The sequence below is a fragment of the Oratosquilla oratoria genome, chromosome 11, assembly GCF_046742065.1.
Source record: "Oratosquilla oratoria isolate Oo_2021 chromosome 11, ASM4674206v1, whole genome shotgun sequence".
Taxonomy (NCBI): domain Eukaryota; kingdom Metazoa; phylum Arthropoda; class Malacostraca; order Stomatopoda; family Squillidae; genus Oratosquilla; species Oratosquilla oratoria.
In genome coordinates, this window is record NC_134787.1 from 49,311,304 (window position 1) to 49,331,386 (window position 20,083).

The window sequence follows — 20,083 nt, forward strand, 5'->3', positions numbered from 1 at the left end:
TCGACACAACTTTGTTCATTTGTGCATAGCTTTTAGCAATGTTTTGATATTGATTTCTGCCATGAAAAATATTTATTACATATTTAATTCTTTAATGCTATATTGCATAGGTGTACACTTCTAAAAAAAATAGCCTCCTGCTTTCCAGAGATTATTTCTTAATATCTGTTTAGATGAGCACAGGAATAACTTATTTTTTCCATATGTATAGAATATTTTTTCTTGAATACATGACATTTTCTACTTAGGAAATAGAATAAAAAGAAGAGATCCCTCCAAAGTAACAATTTTGCACAATTCTCAAATCAAACTAAGTCAGGTTTAGTTAGGCGATGCTCCCTCTCCCACTGTCTTCACCGTACATGTATTGCAGTAGTCAACACAATACAGCCTGCATCATTCCATTGAAAGAGCCAACAAGTATGCAGGTTTACTGTATTATTGTATATGAACCATTCATAGAATGCTTAACCTGATCAGCTTTATGCCTGAATTTAAGCTTCATTTAGCAGTATTTTTCTGAGTATTTAGTGATACATAAAAAATTAATTGAAATTTCAGCCTTCAAATTGTATAATAAAACAGACATGCTTATAGAATGCCCTGTCAGCTTGTCATACTTAAGTTCTAACACTTATATTCTATGGAATTATCAGTATGAAATAGCTGCAAACAATAATGACCTCATGGTTTAGGGCAAATTACAAAGCACTTGATACCAAGGGAATAGAGGCAACCGTATGTACTATGTAGGAAAGGACGGTGATTAGGTCATGTTTGCTATAAACATTAAAAAGATCTTACAAGAGTACACAATAGTAGCCTAGATGAGATGTGTTTACCAATATGTGACTTAGCAATAAACAACTGCCACATGCCTTCTTTGCTTTAATTAAAGATTTAATGCGCACTTTACACTGCAACTTTCCTAAGAAGGTAATCTGCTTCCAACCCAGGTAGATCCTACATAAAAAAAATTGTAAGTAAAGTTCCCCCTCTCTGTTAGGTTAGAGCTAACAGATAACGCTTGTTTATTACATGCGTGACTAACTTGTGCATATATAAATTCTATGACACTTATGGATCTCTTACATGTATCAATACTTTAAAAAAAATCTTGCAACTTCATACTCGGCAGTCACTTTCAAGCATTGCCCCACTTTGTTTACTCCAGACCGGAGAGTCGGAAACAACCTAGTATGTTAAAGAAAACTCAGAATTTAATGAGGGGTAACATTTCTAAGTCCCCTCGTTGCGAGGATGGTTTCATGGACTACCAACGTTTCTTCTTGTGCTCTTCACCTTTCCATCAATGCTTATGTGGTATTGATTCGTGCATCTATGATATGAATGCACAATTTGCCTAATCTACCTGTCTCTGTCTTCATTTATGGAACTGCTTTAAACCCAATTTTGCTCTCCGCGTGGATATTTCCTTCTAATTCATCTCACAGATTAACGCGCCTATACGGAAACCTCTATTTCTTTACATCCTCCATATATTCCGTTTGATATTTCTATGATGTTCTCTTAATATTATTTCATCCATATAGAGCCCCTATAATTCTTCCATATCCATTCACAAATCTAAAAGGTTACCGTCTAATCGCTTTATTTTCTTTCTTCCAGTGTGGACAATACCAATTTCTCTAGTCTTTCCTCACATGTTCCGTTAGCCAAGCTTATATGGAGATCATGGCATTCTCACTTGGTGGGTTTACTTCCCAAGGTCTCGAATTAGTATAGGGGACCAAGGAAGCTGCATTCTGCTGACGCGCCAGCCCGTTTTAGTGATATGCAATATTCAATTTCAGAGAGCAAAGGCTGAAGACTGCAACATAGGTGTAGTAGTTTTAGTTCGGAACAACGGCAGGACAAATTAAAAGCAACACAAAATATCTAATCTCTTTCTTTTGGTAATTAGCCACAAGGTGCGACACTAGAAGTGTCACATGAGAAATATAGGTGAAGCTCGGACTAAGGCCACAGCTTAGTGGAGCTTATGGTTGTAGCTGAACGTGGAGCCTAACGTCAGCTAGGCGGTAGCAGATGATGACGGCGAGGCTCGATGGGACGGCTAGAAGACTGGACGAGGAGATGTAGTGTGTGCGCTGGTTGGTACTGTTCTGCCCATCTCGGCGAAACGCCGACCTTTTAAAGGAGGCTGGCGGGAACGTGAGGAGCTTTTCAAGTTCCTGATTGGCTGACCGCCCTTGCGAACTACGCTTGCCAACTACGGGAACTTGGAAAGGCTAGCTCCGAAGATCTCTTTGATCAGTGTGTGACGGGTCGTAGGATGCATCACGTCACTACACCACTCCCCCCGCTCTTCGAAAGCGGCCGTCGAGGAGGATAGGGAGCGACGAGCGCGACGTATTTGAACCGGTCTGGCCTTCGGATCAATCGCCCCGAACGAGTGGTCATGCCGTCAGGGGGCATGTCTGGCGAGGAGGGCCTTGATGGAGGGGGGCTCGAATGCAGGGTGGTGTTGTCGAGGTCGGAGGCCTGGCGATGGGAGGTCGGTTGAGTATGGAGCTGTGGAGACATAAGGTTGGGAGAGAATTGTTGCATTGCATGGTAGAGCGGGGGCGTGGGGTGGGGAGGATCTTGGGGGGTGCCGGGAACAGTTGTAGAAGGGTGTGGTTGTGGGATAGGAGAAGGATAAGGGTTCGCCGTCGCGTACGCGTGTTCTGTGTGAGTTTGGTGGGGGGGGGGCTGCTGCAGGTGCTGTGGTGGTGGGGAGTTAGGGGCAGGAGGGGAGTATTGGTTTGGAGGGAAGAGTTTTTCGGAGGGTGGGGAATGACTTGGTTCGGTGGTGAGGATGGGGTTAGGACCATGTTGTAAGATGTATTGTAGTGGTCCTGGAGTTTTGTTAGGGGGAGTGGTGGGGAGGTGGGCCGGCTTGAGCCTGTCGATGGAGACGCGATCCGGTTTGGCATCTCGGTTGATCACGAAGTGTTTTGTTGATCTGGTGAGGACTCGGAAGGGGCCATCGTATGGGCGTTGAAGAGGAGTTCGTTTGGAGTCTCGCCTGAGGAAGACGTAGTCACTTGTAGACAGGGCCGGGGGAAAGTGCTCCGGTTGAGGTTGTGGTGGGCGAGAGGGAGTTGGACGGGTGTTGGCGAATGTCTCCTTGATAAGTTGGAGGAGGGCGTGACGGTCAGGATCGCCGACGGCAGGCGTGGCAATTTCCCCAGGGAGGCGAAGGTTCTCAGAGTAAAGTAGCTGAGATGGGGAAATGTCGTTGTCGACCTTTGGTGTGACGCGGATCGTGAGAAGCACCAGGGGAAGGGCGTCGACTCAGTCCCATGAGGGTTGTGCCTTAAGCGACTCCTTCAGTTGGCGGTGGAACCGTTCCACGAGTCTATTGGCTTTGGGGTGGTAAGCAGTAGTCCGGTTGCGTTTGGTGCCAAGGAACTTGAGGAGGTTGGACCATAGGTCAGATTCGAACTGAGGGCCCCTATCGGTGACAATGATGTGAGGTGCGCCGAATCTGGATACCCAACCGGAGAGGAAAGCACGGGCGGTCGTCTCGGCGGATATGTCCGGAAGGGGGATCGCTTCTCGCCACCTGGTGTACCTGTCGATACACGTAAGGAGGTAACGCATGCCACGACAAGGCGGAAGGGGGCCCACAATGTCCACATGGACTGACTGGAAACGTGCCGTGGGTGTAGGAAAACGCTGGAGTGGTGCGTGGACGTGGCGCGTAACCTTGGCCGTCTGGCAGGGGAGGCAGGTCCGGGTCCATTGTCTGACATCATTGTTGATGCCTGGCCAGACGACTCGATCCGTGAGGAGGTGTTGTGTCGCGCGGATGCCCGGATGCCCGGATGACTGTGGTCATGGAAGGAGGAGAAGACGTCCTTACGGTGGCAGGCGGGGATGTACGGGCGGGGTTTGCCTGTGGAGACGTCACACCACAATGGTATGGGGTTGTTAGGAAGCTGTCTTAGCTGTAAGGATGAGGTGTCGTGCATACGTAGGAGGCGGAGTTCACTGTCCTTATTGTGAGATGCGGCGATGCGTGAGTAGTCTATGTTGTGGTCAGGGAGGATGCTGGAGGTATTTCTAGATAAGGCGTCGGCCACCTGGTTATCCTCTCCCTTGATATACTCAATTCGAGTATCAAATTGGGAGAGGAATGACAGCTGCCGGGAGACTCTTGGGGAGTGATGGTCGGAGACCCTGTCTAGGGCATGGGCGAGTGGCTTGTGGTCTGTAAGGATGACGAAAGGCCGGCCTTCAAGCAAGTAAAGGAAGTGCTTGACGGCCGAGACTATGGCTAGGAGTTCCCTGTCAAAGGCGTTGTAGCGAACTTGAGGAGGGTCCAGACGTTTGGAGAAAAAGGCGATAAGCTGGAGCTGGCCGTTGATCTGTTGGAGGACGGCGCCAATTGCTGAGGAGGAGGCATCGGTGGTAAGGAATGTGGGGGCGTGAGCTACCGGGTAGGACAAGCGGGCAGCCTCAGCGATTGCCGCCTTGACTTGCCCGAATGCTTGGGTCGCTTCGGAAGACCACTTCACAGGTTTGACCGACCGCTTGGAATGGTTCTTGGTGAGGTCGTTCAAGGGAGCGAGTTTTGCAGCTGCGTCGGGGACGAATCTATGGTAATAATTGACGATTCCTAGGAATCGTCGGAGCATTTTGATGGATGTTGGCTGTGGGAAGTCTTTTATGGTGTCGATTTTTTTAAGGAGAGGATACAGGCCTGCCGTTGAGATACGGTATCCGAGGAAGTCGAGAGATGAAACTCCGAGGAGACACTTGGATGGGTGTACCCGGAGGCCATAATCTTGGAGGCGGCGGAAGAGGAGGCGGAGGTGTTGGCGGTGCTGGTCGTGAGTATCGGAGGCTACGATGATGTCGTCGATGTAAACGGTGATGAAGTCGAAGTCTCTCAGGGCATGGTCTATGAACCTCTGGAACGTCTGGGCGCCATTCCGGAGGCCAAAGGCCATCATCTTCCATTCGAAGAGGCCGAACGGAGTGGCCATGGCTGTCTTCTGGACGTCTTCCGGCGCTACAGGGATTTGATGAAACGCCCTGACCAGGTCGATCTTAGAGAAGACCTGTTTCCCGTGAAGCTTGAAGTGGAAGTCCTGAGCGGGAGGGATGGGGTAGCGGTCGGGCTTCGTGATGCGGTTAAGTTGACGGTAGTCACCGCAAGCCCGCCATTGGTTGGGCGGTGGGGGTGGCTTGGGAACCATGTGGAGTGGTGATGCCCAAGCACTCTCCGATGGTTGGATGATGTCCTGGTCTAGGAGTTCTTGGAACTCCTGTTTGGCAGCGGCCAACTTTTCTGTGGAAAGTCGTCGAGGCTTGCTGTATACTGGCGGTCCCGATATCTGGATGTGGTGCATGATATTGTGAGGGGTGGTGGTGGTGTTGGTCTTGTCTGGCGATGTTAGCCGGGGAAACTCCTGCAGGATGTGTGCATAATCGCCATCGGGTTGGAGTGACGATATCTGGTGGGAAGTTGCGTTAGTGGTGGTTCCTGGTATGCTTGTTGTGCCGTGGTACAAGCAGTTGTCCTTGGCGCTAACTACCATATTGTAGTGCTGGAGGAAGTCGTAGCCAAGGATGGGTTGCTGTACCGCTGCTATGACGAATGTCCAAGGGAACTTGACATCGTGGAGTTCCAGGACGCTGTGGTGGCTGCCGTACGTTGCGATGGGCGTACCGTTGGCTGCAAGCAGGTCGTAGGATGGCCAACGTGTACCGTGGTTGGGTTCTTCCGTCGGGGGTATGATGCTGACGGCTGAACCTGTGTCTACCGGGAAGGATAGGCCAGAATGGCGATCATGCACTGAGAGGAGGGTGTGGGTATGGTTAGCGGGGGTAGGGGTGGTTACCGACCCCCCGCGTTTGGCGTTTCCCTGCGACCAGCTGCATGGTTGCGTGCATCTGAGCGCCTTGGCTCCGAAGCGGGTATGGTACCAGCAGGAGGTAGTATCCTGTCGTGGAGCGGGGCTACGTGGTGGTTGATGGCTTCCCTTCTCGGCTAAAAACTGGTTGAGCAAAGTCTTCATGTCGGCCACTTCCTGTCGTAGCTGCTGCACACTTTGGCCACTGGCACTATATGACACGGGAATGTTTTCACTCACAGCACTAATGCCACTAACACCTGGGTCGTCACTACACTGAACACTTTGCACTGGTTTGTCATTGGGGTGGAAGCTGCTGGCTGACCGGACTTGTACCGAGATATGACGTTGGAACAATCTATCTGCTATTTCGCAGTATTGTTCGTCGTCCTTATCGCCGGCTAAAGCTTCCAGGTGTAAGTGGAGGGCGTCCGGTATCTTGGAGAGGTGAATGGAGCGGAGGAGTTCCTTGGGCAATGACACCTTTGCCCGGGTGTTGAGGGCGGCCATACGGGTGTATAATTGTGACGGGGTGATGTCGCCGAGTTCACTATGCTGGATATCTCGGTAGAGCTGGTCGTTGGGCTTGGTGTAAAGCTTTCGTAAGGCAATCTTGAGGGCGGAACACTTGCCTTCTTGTGGAGGAGAGGAGACGACGTTACGGACAAGGGCGATGACGTCCGTTGGTAGAGCGGCGATGTACGCGCCGAAGGCTTGGAGGTCCGGCACGTTACCTTGAGTGGCTAAATAGGCCTCTGTGTGAACTAGCCAGCTCTCCAAGTCACGGGAGAAACTGGGAAGTTTCACTTGTGTGTTTTCCATAATCCTGGTTGTCCTTCACCGGGGTCACCACTTTGTAGTAGTTTTAGTTCGGAACAACGGCAGGACAAATGAAAATCAACACAAAATATCTAATCTCTTTCTTTTGGTAATTAGCCACAAGGTGCGACACTAGAAGTGTCACATGAGAAATATAGGTGAAGCTCGGACTAAGGCCACAGCTTAGTGGAGCTTATGGTTGTAGCTGGACGTGGAGCCTAACGTCAGCTAGGCGGTAGCAGATGGTGACGGCGAGGCTCGATGGGACGGCTAGAAGATTGGACGAGATGTTGTTGTATGTGCTGGTCGTGCTGTTCTGCCCATCTCGGCGAAACGCCGACCTTTTAAAGGAGGCTGGCGGGAACGTGAGGAGCTTTTCAAGTTCCTGATTGGCTGACCGCTGGCTGACAGGGACACCCTTGCGAACTACGCTTGCCAACTACAGGAACTTGAAGATTTCTTTGATCAGTGTGTGACGGGTCGTAGGATGCATCACGTCACTACAGTGTCATTTCCTGGGTGCCTGGACAGCCTAGTAGGGCGGAGTCCAGATCGAGACGTCAAATGATGTCATTCAGGTACCCCATCTTTGCTGAATAAAATCCCTCGCCGCTACACAAGGGGGATGTATGTAAGGTCATACCATGAGAAGGGGCGGATCTCGTAAGAGTCCGTCATGGTAGGAGGATAAGGCAAAGATGAACGGAGGTGGTCCTCCACCCCGTCCCCCAACCCGACGGTCGTCTGATTGGGGGGGGGGGGGTTCCTCATGAGAGGGGCCTTTCAGTCCTATACCCGCCGCCGGCGCGGAGGGGCGGAGGGAAAGACCAGGAGTGTGTGTGGGAGAGGGGGCCAGAGCCGGAGGTTCGTTAGAAGGCTGCTCTGGAGGTGTGTGTGTGTGGGGGGGATGCTCTGGTCTGCGCGGCCTGAAAGGCCGGATAGCGAGATAGGGCAGAGTCGAAGACGGAGCCTATCAGGGACGGAAGGAGGGTGGTGCCGTGACCGGGATGTGGAGGGTGTGGACAAGCTGAGCGTCCTAGGCCTCTTGAGATAGAACTCTTTCTCAAGCGGGACTTCCTGTTGGGTCTACGTGAGCGGCTCCGGGAGGAAGGTGGGCTCACGGACCCGCCCGAAAAGGCAAGCCGAAAGGTGCCAGAGGGCCACGACGGTCGGGGGCACGGGGGCCGCCGAACCTCAGGGCAGCCACCCTCCGCACCACCCGACACGCCCCCCCCCCCAAGGCCGCCCACCCACGGGCGACCCAGAGACGTCGGACGACGGAAGAGGTCAAAGTCCACGCCTAGGGTCTGACGAATCAAGCCGTGAGGCATTAGAGGACCATTGATGGTCGGAGGTATGGGGCTGCCGAGAGGCCTGATGACCCTCAGGAGCGCCACCCCCCGTATCATAAGACACGTCCCCCTGTCCTCCGAGAGGCCCGGGTTCTTACCACGGACGGCCCGGAGACGTATGGGGAACTGATTACGAGCTGAAAAGGTCGAAATCTACGCCTAGTGCCTGACGAGGCAAGCCGTGAGGCGTTAGAGGACCATTGATGGTCGGAGGTATGGGGCTGCCGAGAGGCCTGATGACCCTCGGGGGCACCACCCTCCGTACCACAAGATACGTCCCCCTGTCCTCCGAGAGGCCCGGGTTCTTACCACGGACGGCCCGGAGACGTATGGGGGACTGATTACGAGCTGAAAAGGTCGAAGTCTACGCCTAGGGCCTGACGAGGCAAGCCGTGAGGCGTTAGAGGACCATTGATGGTCGGAGGTATGGGGCTGCCGAGAGGCCTGATGACCCTCGGGGGCACCACCCTTCGTACCATAAGATACGTCGTCCTGTCCTCCGAGAGGCCCGGGTTCTTACCACGGACGGCCCGGAGACGTATGGGGAACTGATTACGAGTGGTTAAGGTCGAAGTCTACGCCTAGGGCCTGACGAGGCAAGCCGTGAGGCGTTAGAGGACCATTGATCGTAGGAGGTATGGGGCCGCCGAGAGGCCAGACGACCCCCAGGGAAGCCCCCTCCGCACCACCAGACTCGCAGCAATGGGCACAAACCGGACCAATTAGATTTAAGAAGGCAACAACTGGTTCACTAATAGGGTGGTCGAAGAATGGGACAAACCGGTAACCATGCAGAAAGTGCTGAAACTATCTGTTGAATAACAAGCAGGAAACAGACTCACCGGCAAAAACCAAAGGCCGGCAGCGGGGAGACCGCTCAGTCTGATTCCGCGCTAAGAAGTGAGGACTTGGGCGAGCCGGCTAAGAAGAGAGGGGGAGGTGGGGTCGTCAATGCGCATGCCTGCACAGAGCCGGGAATTTTAAATTTCTGATGATTCTGGCGGAAAAATTCCAAACCACACTCAACCTTCGGGAAGAGGCCATATGACCAGGAGTGTGGTATGGGATTATTGCTATAGCTTCGCTGTGCAGGTTTCTTTCAGCCGATAAGAGGGACTTTGGTTTTGGAAGGGCTGTTGCTGCCTCCTTGTTTTTGTTATTATTATTATTCTTATTGCATTATGAGTGACTGCACTGGTGGGTAGCTCTCTAGCCTAGTTAGGTTTGGGAAGACTTATTATTCATACCATATTATGGGTGAACTTGTTGAGGGTGGCTCCTCAACCTAGTCAGGTTTAAAAAAACAGTTTAGGGCACTTTTCCTAGCCTCTTCCATGAGTGAGCAGAGTGAACCCTGATAAGGTTGGAAAGTCGTGTAGGCTGCTGCCAAGTTGTGCTACCCCATCTTTGCACAGGGTGACCATTGGTCTGGTACCACCTGCCATGTTGGTTTTGACAAAGGACTTCCAGAAATCACTGTCTCCTCTACTCTCCATCATGCACCATTGCCAGAAGACTTATCTTATAGTTATTAGGGAAAATGGAGTTATTCTTAGTGAGCGAAATGGTAACCGAATATATTGTTAATGTCAGTTGCCTCTCACTCTTGGTTTTACCCGGGGGCACCATTTCGAGGTGGTGAGGTAGCAGTTTTCCTTACCATCTACAAATCCGGCTTAGAAATCTCGTTTCTCTTAGCTAAGAGATAGGACGGATAGGGGTGCAAGACCTACAAGATTCATAACAGGTAAAGACAGCCCAAGACCACATGAAGGAAATATTTTATATGGCTGAGGAAAAATGTAATTTTCGCAGGAAAATTAATTTTTCCCTGATACAAACCTGAGGTACTCCTTACACTAGGATACTCTCGCGTAGCGCGAATATTTCTACTGCGAAATTAAAATCCTCACTCTGTGGGTCTGGGCAACGCTTATCCTCAGTAAGGGGCCCCATTGGGGCAAGGGGGGGGGGCCCTTGCCCTCCACAAGTCTCGCACACTATAACCATTCTCTGAGCCAGGTATGAATTAAACACAAGGTTTGTCAGGCAAGGAGAAGGAACTGTTTAGAGGGGTGGTTGAGGAGGGCCATTAAAGGTAAGGAGTACCTCAGGTTTGTATCAGGGAAAAATTAATTTTCCTGCGAAAATTACATTTGTTCCGAAGAATACAAACTCTTCGGTACTCCTTACAATAGGAGACTCGGACTTAGGAGGGAAGGAAGTTGTTATCTAGCCTGGGAAACCGCTGTAAGGAAAATCTAGTGTGCTAAGACTATGTTGACCAGACCCCTATACATTCCCCTCACTTTGAAGTGCACCCCTTTCTGTTCCCTGGAGTGGAGACAAAGGTTACAATCACTTTTGTACCACTGAAGGGCTTGAATTGATTCCCTTGGAATGCTAGAGAGCCCGCGGGTGAGGTAAGGGAATGTAAGAGTATGAGAAGGACTTTAGAAAGTTATCCCTGCAGTTGCCGAGCCAGAAGCTGGATGAGTTGTCAGGGTCGGCTGTGTGCTCTTGAGGAGGGGTATATCATTTTCAGGACTTCTTGGGCGGCCACTAAAGATTCCTGCATAACTTCTTTGAGGTAAAAGGAAGTGAACGTATTCTGGCTCTTCCATATACCTGCTTGAAGAACCTGGTTGACTGACAGATTCTTTCTGATGACTAGGGAGGTCCCTACTGCCCTCAGGTCATGGGCAATCTGTGTGGTTCATGTCGCAGGCTCTGCGGATGACTTCCATTGTCCAGTAAGAAATGGAATTCTTAGTGATGGGCTACCTTTAGTAGAGATGAACAACCTCTTTAATTCTGGTCGAAGATGTTCGGTTCTCTTGAGGTAGGTCCGGATGGCTTGTACCGGGCATAGAACTGTTTCAGTCTATTCTCTTCCTGGACTTCCTGAGGACGTGGAAGGAGGCGATCTCAGGAATGGTGGCTCGAACTGGGACTAACTTCCTGGAGTGGCACCATTTTGCAAAGGCGCATTTCCCTTGATAAAGGTTAGCTGAGGAAGAGCAAATAGGAGCGGGCATGTCCTCAACGACTTCTCTGGGAAAACCCTTCTTTAGGAGGATCTGGACTATAGTCTGAACGCGTGAAGATTGAGTGCTGAAGGGTTCTTGTGCCAAGGCCCGTTGATGGGTGGATACAGAAGATCTGGTCTTCCCTGAAGGGCCAGAGGATCTTCTACTGCTAGCTCGAGGGCGTCCGGAAACCATGGGGCTTCGGGCCACCAAGGAGCGATCAAAGTCATCCGAAGGTAGGATGCGTGTCTTGCTCTGAGGAGTACCTTCTGGAGCAAGGGAAATGGTGGGAAAGCGTAGGAGTCCAGGTTGTCCCAACTTCGCAGAAGAGCGTTTTCTCCTGCTGTCAGAGGATCCAGGAAAGGGCTGAAATATATTGGGAGTTGGTGATTCCATCTCATTGCAAAAAGGTCCACTAGAGGGGAGCCCCATTTACTGAGGATGAAGTTCGCTACCTCTCGATAGAGGGACCATTCTGTGTTGATTATCTGATTCTTCCTGCCGAGGTGGTCCGCCCAGACATTCCTCTTCCCCGGGATGTAACGGGCTTTGAGTGACACCTGGAGATTCTTGGCTAGGTTGAGGATGTCCATCATCAGAAGGCATAGTTCCTGGGAGACTGTGCCCCCCTTGCTCGTTCAGGTAGGCTACTACCAAGGAATTGTCCGACATTATGCCCACTACTTTTCCTGAGACTTGATCCTTGAAGTGACGGAGAGCCAGGAGTACTGCTTTCAACTCAAGCCAATTGATATGGGCTGTCCGCTCGACTGTGGACCAGGAACCGCTGATGTGATCGTCGTTGAGGTGGGCTCCCCAGCCCTCCTTGGAGGCATCGGAGAACAGGAGGACTTCGGGGGGAGATGGGCCGAGGGGCATCCCCATGAGAAGGTTGCATGGGCCTTCCACCAGAGAAGAGAATCCTTGACTTCTTCGGTGAGGGAGATGTGTTGTAGGGGTTCTCCCTCTTGCGGGGCCCACTGAGACTTGAGGAGCCACTGTAGCGGTCGCATTCTTTGTCTACTCCAGGGGATTAATTTCTCTATGGAGGCCACATGGCCCACGAGGATTTGGCATTGTGTAGCCGTCAGGAACCTGGTCGATAGTGCCTGTGCAACTAGAGAAGCGAGATTCGGGATCCCCTTTCCTACTAGGAAGGATTCCATTAGGGAGGAGTCCAGGACCATACCCAGGTACGTGACTCTCTGTTCTGGTAAGAAATCTGACTTTTCCGGGTTGACTACTGTGCCCAATTTCAGGACAAAGGTTAGGACCATTCTCAGGTGTTCTTGGCATAGCTGGGCGGAATACATCTTGGAGGTCCAGCGACACCATGAAGTTCCCTTCCCTGACAGACGCCCTTACGGACTCTGGGGTGGCCATTCGGAACTTCGTCAGGGAAAGGAACTTGTTGAGTGGAGACAAATAGATGACTGGTCCCCACACCCCTGTTGTCTTTTCTACTAGGAATAGCCGTGAGAAGAACCCTGGGTCCGGAGTCGAGACTTCCTCTAAAGTTCCTGTCTGGAGCAGAACGGAGGATTCCTCCGCTAGGGCCCGCCCGCGAGCCGAGTCCGGGTGGAAGCTGCTGACTTGGATGAGATAGAGGGAGAGGTTTGGGACAGTGGAAAAGGGAAGACAATATCCCGTCTTAATGACTTAGTAGGTCCAGTCTTCCGCCCCGGCCTCTTCCCATGCTCTCCAGTAGAGGGAGAGGCAACCCCCTATCTTGTGCGGAGGGGCTGGCGAATTCCTAGGAGTCCTGTGGGGGAGTCCGGAGCCTCTATAATGTTTGCGTCTAGGATCTCGGAGTCCACCATATCCGGTGAAATCAGCGTGTGGGTGAGCATAAATCTCCCTGAGGAGGGGGTCACTGGGGTCCCCGAGGATGGTGTCTCTCCTGCGGGACTCGAAGTTGGCCCAGGACGTTGAGAGACAGGAAACCTGATGCTTCAGGGCTCTGCTCGCGCTTGCCAAAAAGCCTAGAGGTCGCATTCTTCCTGGGGTTGTAGTGAGGGTAAGAACTCCCACGCCGAGGCAAGGAGGCGTTCTAGCCAGGAGTTCACCGCCAGGGACAGAGCCAGTGATTGAAGGTGGTCGCTGACTTCCCTGCCAGAGAGGAGGACGTTTCGTCTGCGCAGCGACTCGGCGTCCGCCTAACCAGCTCTGGTAACCTCGCCGGGATCGAGGCTGCTCCGAGGGTTGACCCCGATGGGGTGTAGAAGCGCTTCTGGTGTTCCAATGGGACCGGAAGCCAACGCGTCTTCTCGGTCGTCCTTGTTGCGAGAGCGTCGGAGGCCTGGGCCATGGCTCTCGCCGTCTGCGTACTCCATGGAAGGTGGAGGGGAGGAGGCTGGGCTTTGAGAGTTGGCCGTCCTGAAGATGTCAGACTCGAATGTGGCTTCCTCTTCGTTCGGGTGGCCCAGTCGATTCGCCCTCCGAACCCTCGCGAGGACGTCCGAGAAGGAAGGTGGGACCACCATCGAGGATTCCGACTGGGAAACGGGAGCGTGCCCCCCCCCCCCCTACGGAGCTGTGGACATCGTCGTCGGCGTAGGAGGGGTCGGCACGGGCAGAGAGGAACCTCACGCTACCATCCCTGTCACTGATGGGTACAGAGGGGGGCCGAGCAAGTGGAAGATGGTCGAGGGGGGCCCTTGGGGGCGGTGACTCCTCACGAGCTTCCGTGCGGTGCACGAACCGCGCTTGAGAAGCGCGGAAAAATTCCCGTTGGGCCTCCATCTGTTCCTTCAACGTAGTGACGAGTGAACAGAGAGTGGGGAGGAGGTCCGGGGAATGTCCGCTTGATGAGTCCCGCCTGGGTGCGGATGGTCCGGGAGACGCCAAGGGGAGACTGCCTCCTCTGGACGAAGCCGAGTCACCCACGACGAACGCGCGCGTGGTAACATCTCGGGCTTCCTGCCCACCGGGCATAGAAAGGGTTCCGGCGATGACCCGGCTCGTCTGACGACGGGTGGAAGGTGGATGTGGGGGCCACCCGAGGAGGAAAAGAGGCCGACGCGCTCCGAATCTCCGAACTCGGCTCCTTTGTCCGTGGGGGGGCGGAGCCGCCGGCAGCGTCGCGGGGCCGGCGGACGCATCCGGGAAAAATCTCGTACCCGGGGGGGGGTTCGCGGGGGCCAGAGGCGCGTGCCCGTCGAAGCTAACCACCCTGTGGGAAGGAACAGGAGACAATTGGCCTGAGACTGACTCGGGGCGGCTATTGTACAACCTTTCCGTTTACTACGCTTAGGAGGGGGGAGACAACTGCCCGCGTCCTCCGCCGACGTAGCATGCCTTCTCTTTGTGTCGGGTGAGGGGGGAAGCCATCTCCCCTGCCCTCGTACTGTGGACGTCGTCGCCGTCGTAGCTGGCGCCTGTCCGGTCAGCGAGAAACACCGCGTCTGCAACCTCGTCCCTGATCTCTGTCCCTGTGAGCAAAGGGCATGGAAAGGTCACCGTTGATCACCCGGCTCTTCCTACGGTGGGTGTTGTGCGTACTGCGGGATTCCTGAGTAGAAGAGACTAAGGGGCTCTTTGCCCCCCCCCCCCATTAAGGGGGAAACCGATAAAAACTAAACATGTATAGTAGAGAGATGTTAACGCGGTCACTACTGCGAAGAGAATGGTTATAGTGTGCGAGACTTGTGGTGGAGGGCAAGGGCCCCCCCCCCTTGCCCCAATGGGGCCCCTTACTGAGGATAAGCGTTGCCCAGACCCACAGTGAGGATTTTAATTTCACAGTAGAAATATTCGCGCTACGCGAGAGTATCCTAGTGTAAGGAGTACTGAAGAGTTTGTATTCTTCGGAACAAACACTTATACCAAGGGCATTTCCCCCCCTACAACGGTGACAATCCACTCCCATTCACCACCCCTCCCTCCCTTTTTTCTTGGCACCTCCTGGATGATTGGTCATCTTGTATCTTGCCCATTATTGTCCTGAGTCATAAGCAATGCAGCAAGATACAGCACATCCATAGCAAGGCCACTTCATTTAATTGTCGACCCCCCCCCCCATCCCCTTGTGTATAATAGAAGATGGGGAGAACCCTTCAGGCTGTCAACATTATTCACACAACCACTCCCATCCATGCATCCCATCATCCATACACCATTCTTCACTCATTCCTATCTTTTGTCTTCTCCCTTCCTTCCTCAACAGACATCCCCCTCTTGCTCAATGCCCCCTTTTACCCCATCCATCCATCTCATCCTCTGTTACCCCCTCATGTTCACTTCATCCACCTCTGCCTTTCACACTTGTTCTTTCTTCACCCATCCTTTCCATGTGTCCTACGGTCCTACCCATCATAATACTTTCATCAACCCTACCTCCCAACTCCTTTTCCACCCCTGCTCTCCTCCTCACCACATTTCTCACTCTATCCAGCCTAGTAATCCCTACCATACTTCAGGTATTATATCTCAAAAACCTTTAAACTATTCCTCTCTTATGTTCCAGGTATTTCTGAGGAAAAGCAAACCAAATATATTTTCATACTTTTAATATACTTTAAGCAATATTAGGTACATAATAACTGATATATAAGGTGATTACTGACATTGAGGCTTAATAGTGAGACAATGCAAAATGCATAACATTGCCTATGCCACATGAGGATGACTAAATGTAGTGACTATTTGTCATCTGAGAAAAACAAGAAGCTTACTGATCTGCGGCAAACTATGATCATATACCAAATTGCTGCAAACAGGAAAGCTGTCTGGAGATAAACACTGAAGACTAGCTACACTAGTCATGAACCAAATGGTCTGTTTGACTGCTCTCTTACTGACCCAGTGGTCATTTACCAGACTGCCCCCCCCCCACTAACTGATCTATCTGCATAAACTGCAACAGTTTGTAAAGTTGGTGCAATTAAAGTAATTGAGCCACAAGTAAATGTAAAGGAACAAGTGCTCAGGAGAAACCCCCAAGGTATCACACCAAATATGAAATGATATTTAGAGCACAAGTGTCCTATGATGTATCTGACACAGGTGGAGCACCTGTGAGCGTGGATAAGATTCCTTTGAGTATTGGGTCTCCTTCTGTAGGTGATAATTAGCCATATTAATAAAACTCACCACATCACATCTTTCCCCTTCCTGTAATAAATAAAATGAGCTGTATTGCAATAATTCAGAACTGAAAAATACATAATTCATATACTTTATATACATAACAGTTTGGCATACAATATACAAATTCTAGATGAAAATGGAGGCAATTCATATAAAACTCAGGAAAAGGGAATTACAGTCTTGTGAGGTTTATCAATAAGGTATGATAGGCTGCAGGGAGGTAGTCCTGGTGACTGAGGACCTAAAAGTCTTGATAAGCTCCATTTCTATGTGCATATATGTAAACATGTTGGGCCCTTACTTTCTAGTGCATGTACCTGCACTAAGCAGTTTTGTGGCAGTATGTGAAGACTAACCACGTGCAAACTGTATGATCATTTCATAAGGACCAACTCATCTGACTGAACACAACTTGCAGAAAACTGACTTTTGCATGTGAATTAGTACAGCTATGTTATCATGTACTACATAAGGATTTCACATTCAAATCATACAAAATATAATCAGCCTCCCTCTTATGATACCAAATACCCAATGAGACAAAAATAAAAACCACAACAATCCTACAAGGGAACTAAAAAGCATACATCAACAAATCCAAAGGAAACAAGGTAGTGAACATAGATTGAAATATTTTTTCAATTAATTCTTCTTAAAGCAGAAAAGGCTTCTGCAGATCCAAAACTTGGTCCTTTGCTCTTGCCAGAGTGTGCAGAACTGAGCACGCCCCCAGCTGCCAGCAGTCACCCGGCCCTATGGAAGGCTCTGTAGTAGCCTGCTCAGGAATTCATCAGGGTTTTCAATGTCTCCCAAGAGACCTGCAATAATGGGCAAAATTTATAACATTTGAAAAATAAATTACACAAAATCTTATGTAACAGTTTACATACTTCTCTCCTGTGTATTCATTTATCACTATACCAAAAGGCCCCCCTTATAAGGAAGTTAGCTAGACCCCCACCCATCCAACACCTATTTGTTTCTCCCTGTCTTCTACTTTTCTGCATGGGGGGGACAGAGAGGGGGGGGGGGTCGCCGAATTTATGAAGCGGCCTTGCTGTGGATGTGCTGTGTCTTGTGACACTGCTTCTGACCCAGGGCAGTGGACAGGATGCAGGGATGACCCGTCAATCAGGAGATGCCAAGATAAGAGGGAGGGAAGAGGGTGGAGGGGAATGGAATATATAGGAAATGGAATGGGTGGGAGTGGTTTCTATGCCTTTTTCTTTTTGGCTACCCCCTGTGTAGAGGGTAAAAGCCTTTGGTATATGTATGTATTATCTTAGCTGTTTGTGAAGGGCCATTCCTGCCTCCTGCCCATTGCTTGGGTTGATAACAACACAGCAAGACAGCACATACAGAAATACATATACATACATACATATACCAAGGCTTTTTCCCCCTTACAAGGGGGGTAGCCAAAAAGAAAAAGGCATAAAATTATTCCCACCCATTCCATCCCTGAATACACTCCACACCCCTCCCATCCTAGCACCTCCCGAATGACGGGCCACCCCCGCACCCTGTCCACCGCCCTGGGTCAGAAGCAGTGTTACATACAGAAATAATACAATTATACAGAATATGCAAAGAAATCTAAACAGACAATATTATCATTCTTCCTACACGACCCACTAATGCATCAACGAAGAAAAAAGACTGGAAAAAATCCAATACTCCTAGTGAGAGTACCTGTCACATCACAGAATTCAGAAAAGGAGGTTGATGGTAGGAGGTCTTGTTGGTACATTGTCAGTATCTTAGAAGAGGCCTCCACCAGACTTTGATCATTATGACGGATGAACTCTGCTAGATTTGTACTCCAATCCCCTTCCACTGGAGCTTTCTGTAAATATCAAATTAGAATGTATTACACAAACACTTTCTTGTAACAAAATACTTGTACTTGCTTATCAAACACATGTATATATACAAAACCATCAATTTCCTTTACATGAAGGGTGGTTATCAAACACATGTATATATACAAAGCCATCAATTTCCTTTACATGGAGGGTGGTTGAGTCAAAACATTATTCCCCTAACTGGGTTGGGGTGTGTGGGTGGGTGTAGGCTAGAGGTTCCTCTTGTCCCCACATTGTTCCCCATTTAGTTACTTTTTATGACACTCCTGTGGGTAGTACTAGCCTCATCTCCCACAACACAATCCCCAGGATAAATAAGAAGTGGGACACAAGTGGGACAACTGGTACAATGGCCAATCACTTTATTTCCCCAGATCTCTCTTGCTGGGGGGTAGCCAACAACAGCCAATACATTTGGTCCATATATTTGATTGAATGCCTTGTTCATGTCTAATGATATCATCTCTAGTAATTTACATCCTTTATCCACTTGACTATTGTACAGATGAATTAATAAATCTTCTAAGCATAAACTTTTACCTTTCAGACCAGTCTCCATAGTAAGACACTGACACACAACAACCTTAATAATAAGCATATGCCAAACACCTACCTTAAACATAATTTTGAATACAGCATCTACTAATGACCAGAAGATGGCTGCACTTTTATACACGGTCCAGTCTTTCACAGTCTTGTCTGTAACAGTCCCTCCTGAGGGAGGCTGGGGAGAGACAGCACGAGCATGGACAGTAGCTAAGAGACGTTGGAGGAAAGTGATTCGATGGGATGACCAAGATGTGGATGGCATAACGGCCATGGCAGTAACAGCCAAGAAGAAGGGGCCTTCACAGTCATACACTCCTTCAAGCCAGCGGTCTGGTGTCATCTCGAGGAATGTCTGCACTTTCAGTTCTTCTCGGCTTGCTGACCTTGTTCTATAATTATGAACAGTTACAAAAAATAAATTAATATGTATCCATGTCAATTGTAGAACTCTTGAACTGCTGTGAAATAACTATCTCCTCATACATCCTTGTCCACTTCTAAATTGAAGTCAAACATATCAGTATTATACAAAATAAACTGGACAAACATTAACAAACCTGCAGTCATACATATATGCATAGAGAATGATCACACATTCTTTTGTTCAACAGTCTTTACCTTGATGCTATATTTGGTTACTTCACAATGAAATATTGGAAATAATTGGAACAGTGTACAATGCCACCCTAGAGTTCATCCATACATCAATCTTACTGGTCTATACCAAAACAAAATAAATGATGGCTTACGTGTTGATAACATAGAGAGCCATGTGTAATATGTATGGAATGAGATTGAGGTTGGATTGAGGTCCTCCACCTCCAGAGTCATCACTGAAAGACTTCTCCAGAGCAAAACGTAGCAGCAAAAGCTTCAGGTCATGTAAGGTTGAAGCATAGCTTATGTCCCTAGAATTTAAGAAAGTAAATAAGAAACAATACTTATCACCTTCATAAAAATAATAATCTATATCTACATACCATGGGCTTCTTCACCCTTATAACAATGGGGAAGTGAATGAGTGTGCTCAATACCTCTCTTATAAGGGTCTTCCCCCTTACAAGAGAGGTATTGGGCATGCCCTATATAGTGATACTCATTGGTATATTGATACACAATTCTATCCATATGTTCTTTTAAACAAGCGTCAAAGTCCCAAACTGAATTGAGACATTACCTATGGGTGGTACAATCCTGTACATAAGTGTTGTGACGGGCCAAACAGGAGGCAAATGCAGATTCTGGAACCTGTGGTCCCCAAAGTGGAAGAAGACCATTTGCACGGGTGTTGGCATTATGGAGAGCTGCACTATCCCATTCGTCTCTGCTACGAGATGATCTGCCAATTCAAAAGTGCAAGCATGTTTATTGTGTGCATGATGTAGAACAAAAAACATGTTATATATATACATACACGCATATACTTTCCTTCGTTCACTACCAAACCACATCACACCAGTAAACAAAATGCTTCATTCTAGAGATTTCTCAAATTTCAGAACATACACTAATAG

At 49.6% G+C, this 20,083-nt stretch overlaps 2 protein-coding genes across 7 annotated transcripts in view; both read right to left on the reverse strand.

The window, feature by feature from the left end:
- LOC143029807 (uncharacterized) overlaps window positions 1-1,166 on the reverse strand; it is a 17,321-nt gene extending 16,155 nt beyond the window's left edge. The window contains exon 1 of the mRNA XM_076192831.1: window positions 1,093-1,166. The gene's annotated coding sequence lies outside the window, so the exon portion shown is untranslated. The remainder of the gene's footprint in view (window positions 1-1,092) is intronic.
- Window positions 1,167-15,560: 14,394 nt separating this feature from the next.
- The window catches only part of poe (E3 ubiquitin-protein ligase-like protein poe), a 160,160-nt gene continuing 155,637 nt past the window's right edge, over window positions 15,561-20,083 (reverse strand). For all 6 annotated transcript variants that reach the window (XM_076192838.1, XM_076192834.1, XM_076192837.1 and 3 more), the window contains exons 83-87: window positions 19,747-19,908; window positions 19,319-19,477; window positions 18,634-18,958; window positions 17,848-18,001; window positions 15,561-16,973 (exon numbers count right to left, since the gene is read on the reverse strand). In XM_076192838.1, coding sequence (XP_076048953.1) covers window positions 16,909-16,973; window positions 17,848-18,001; window positions 18,634-18,958; window positions 19,319-19,477; window positions 19,747-19,908 — 865 coding nt within the window. In that variant the 3' untranslated portion in view covers window positions 15,561-16,908. The remainder of the gene's footprint in view (window positions 16,974-17,847; window positions 18,002-18,633; window positions 18,959-19,318; window positions 19,478-19,746; window positions 19,909-20,083) is intronic.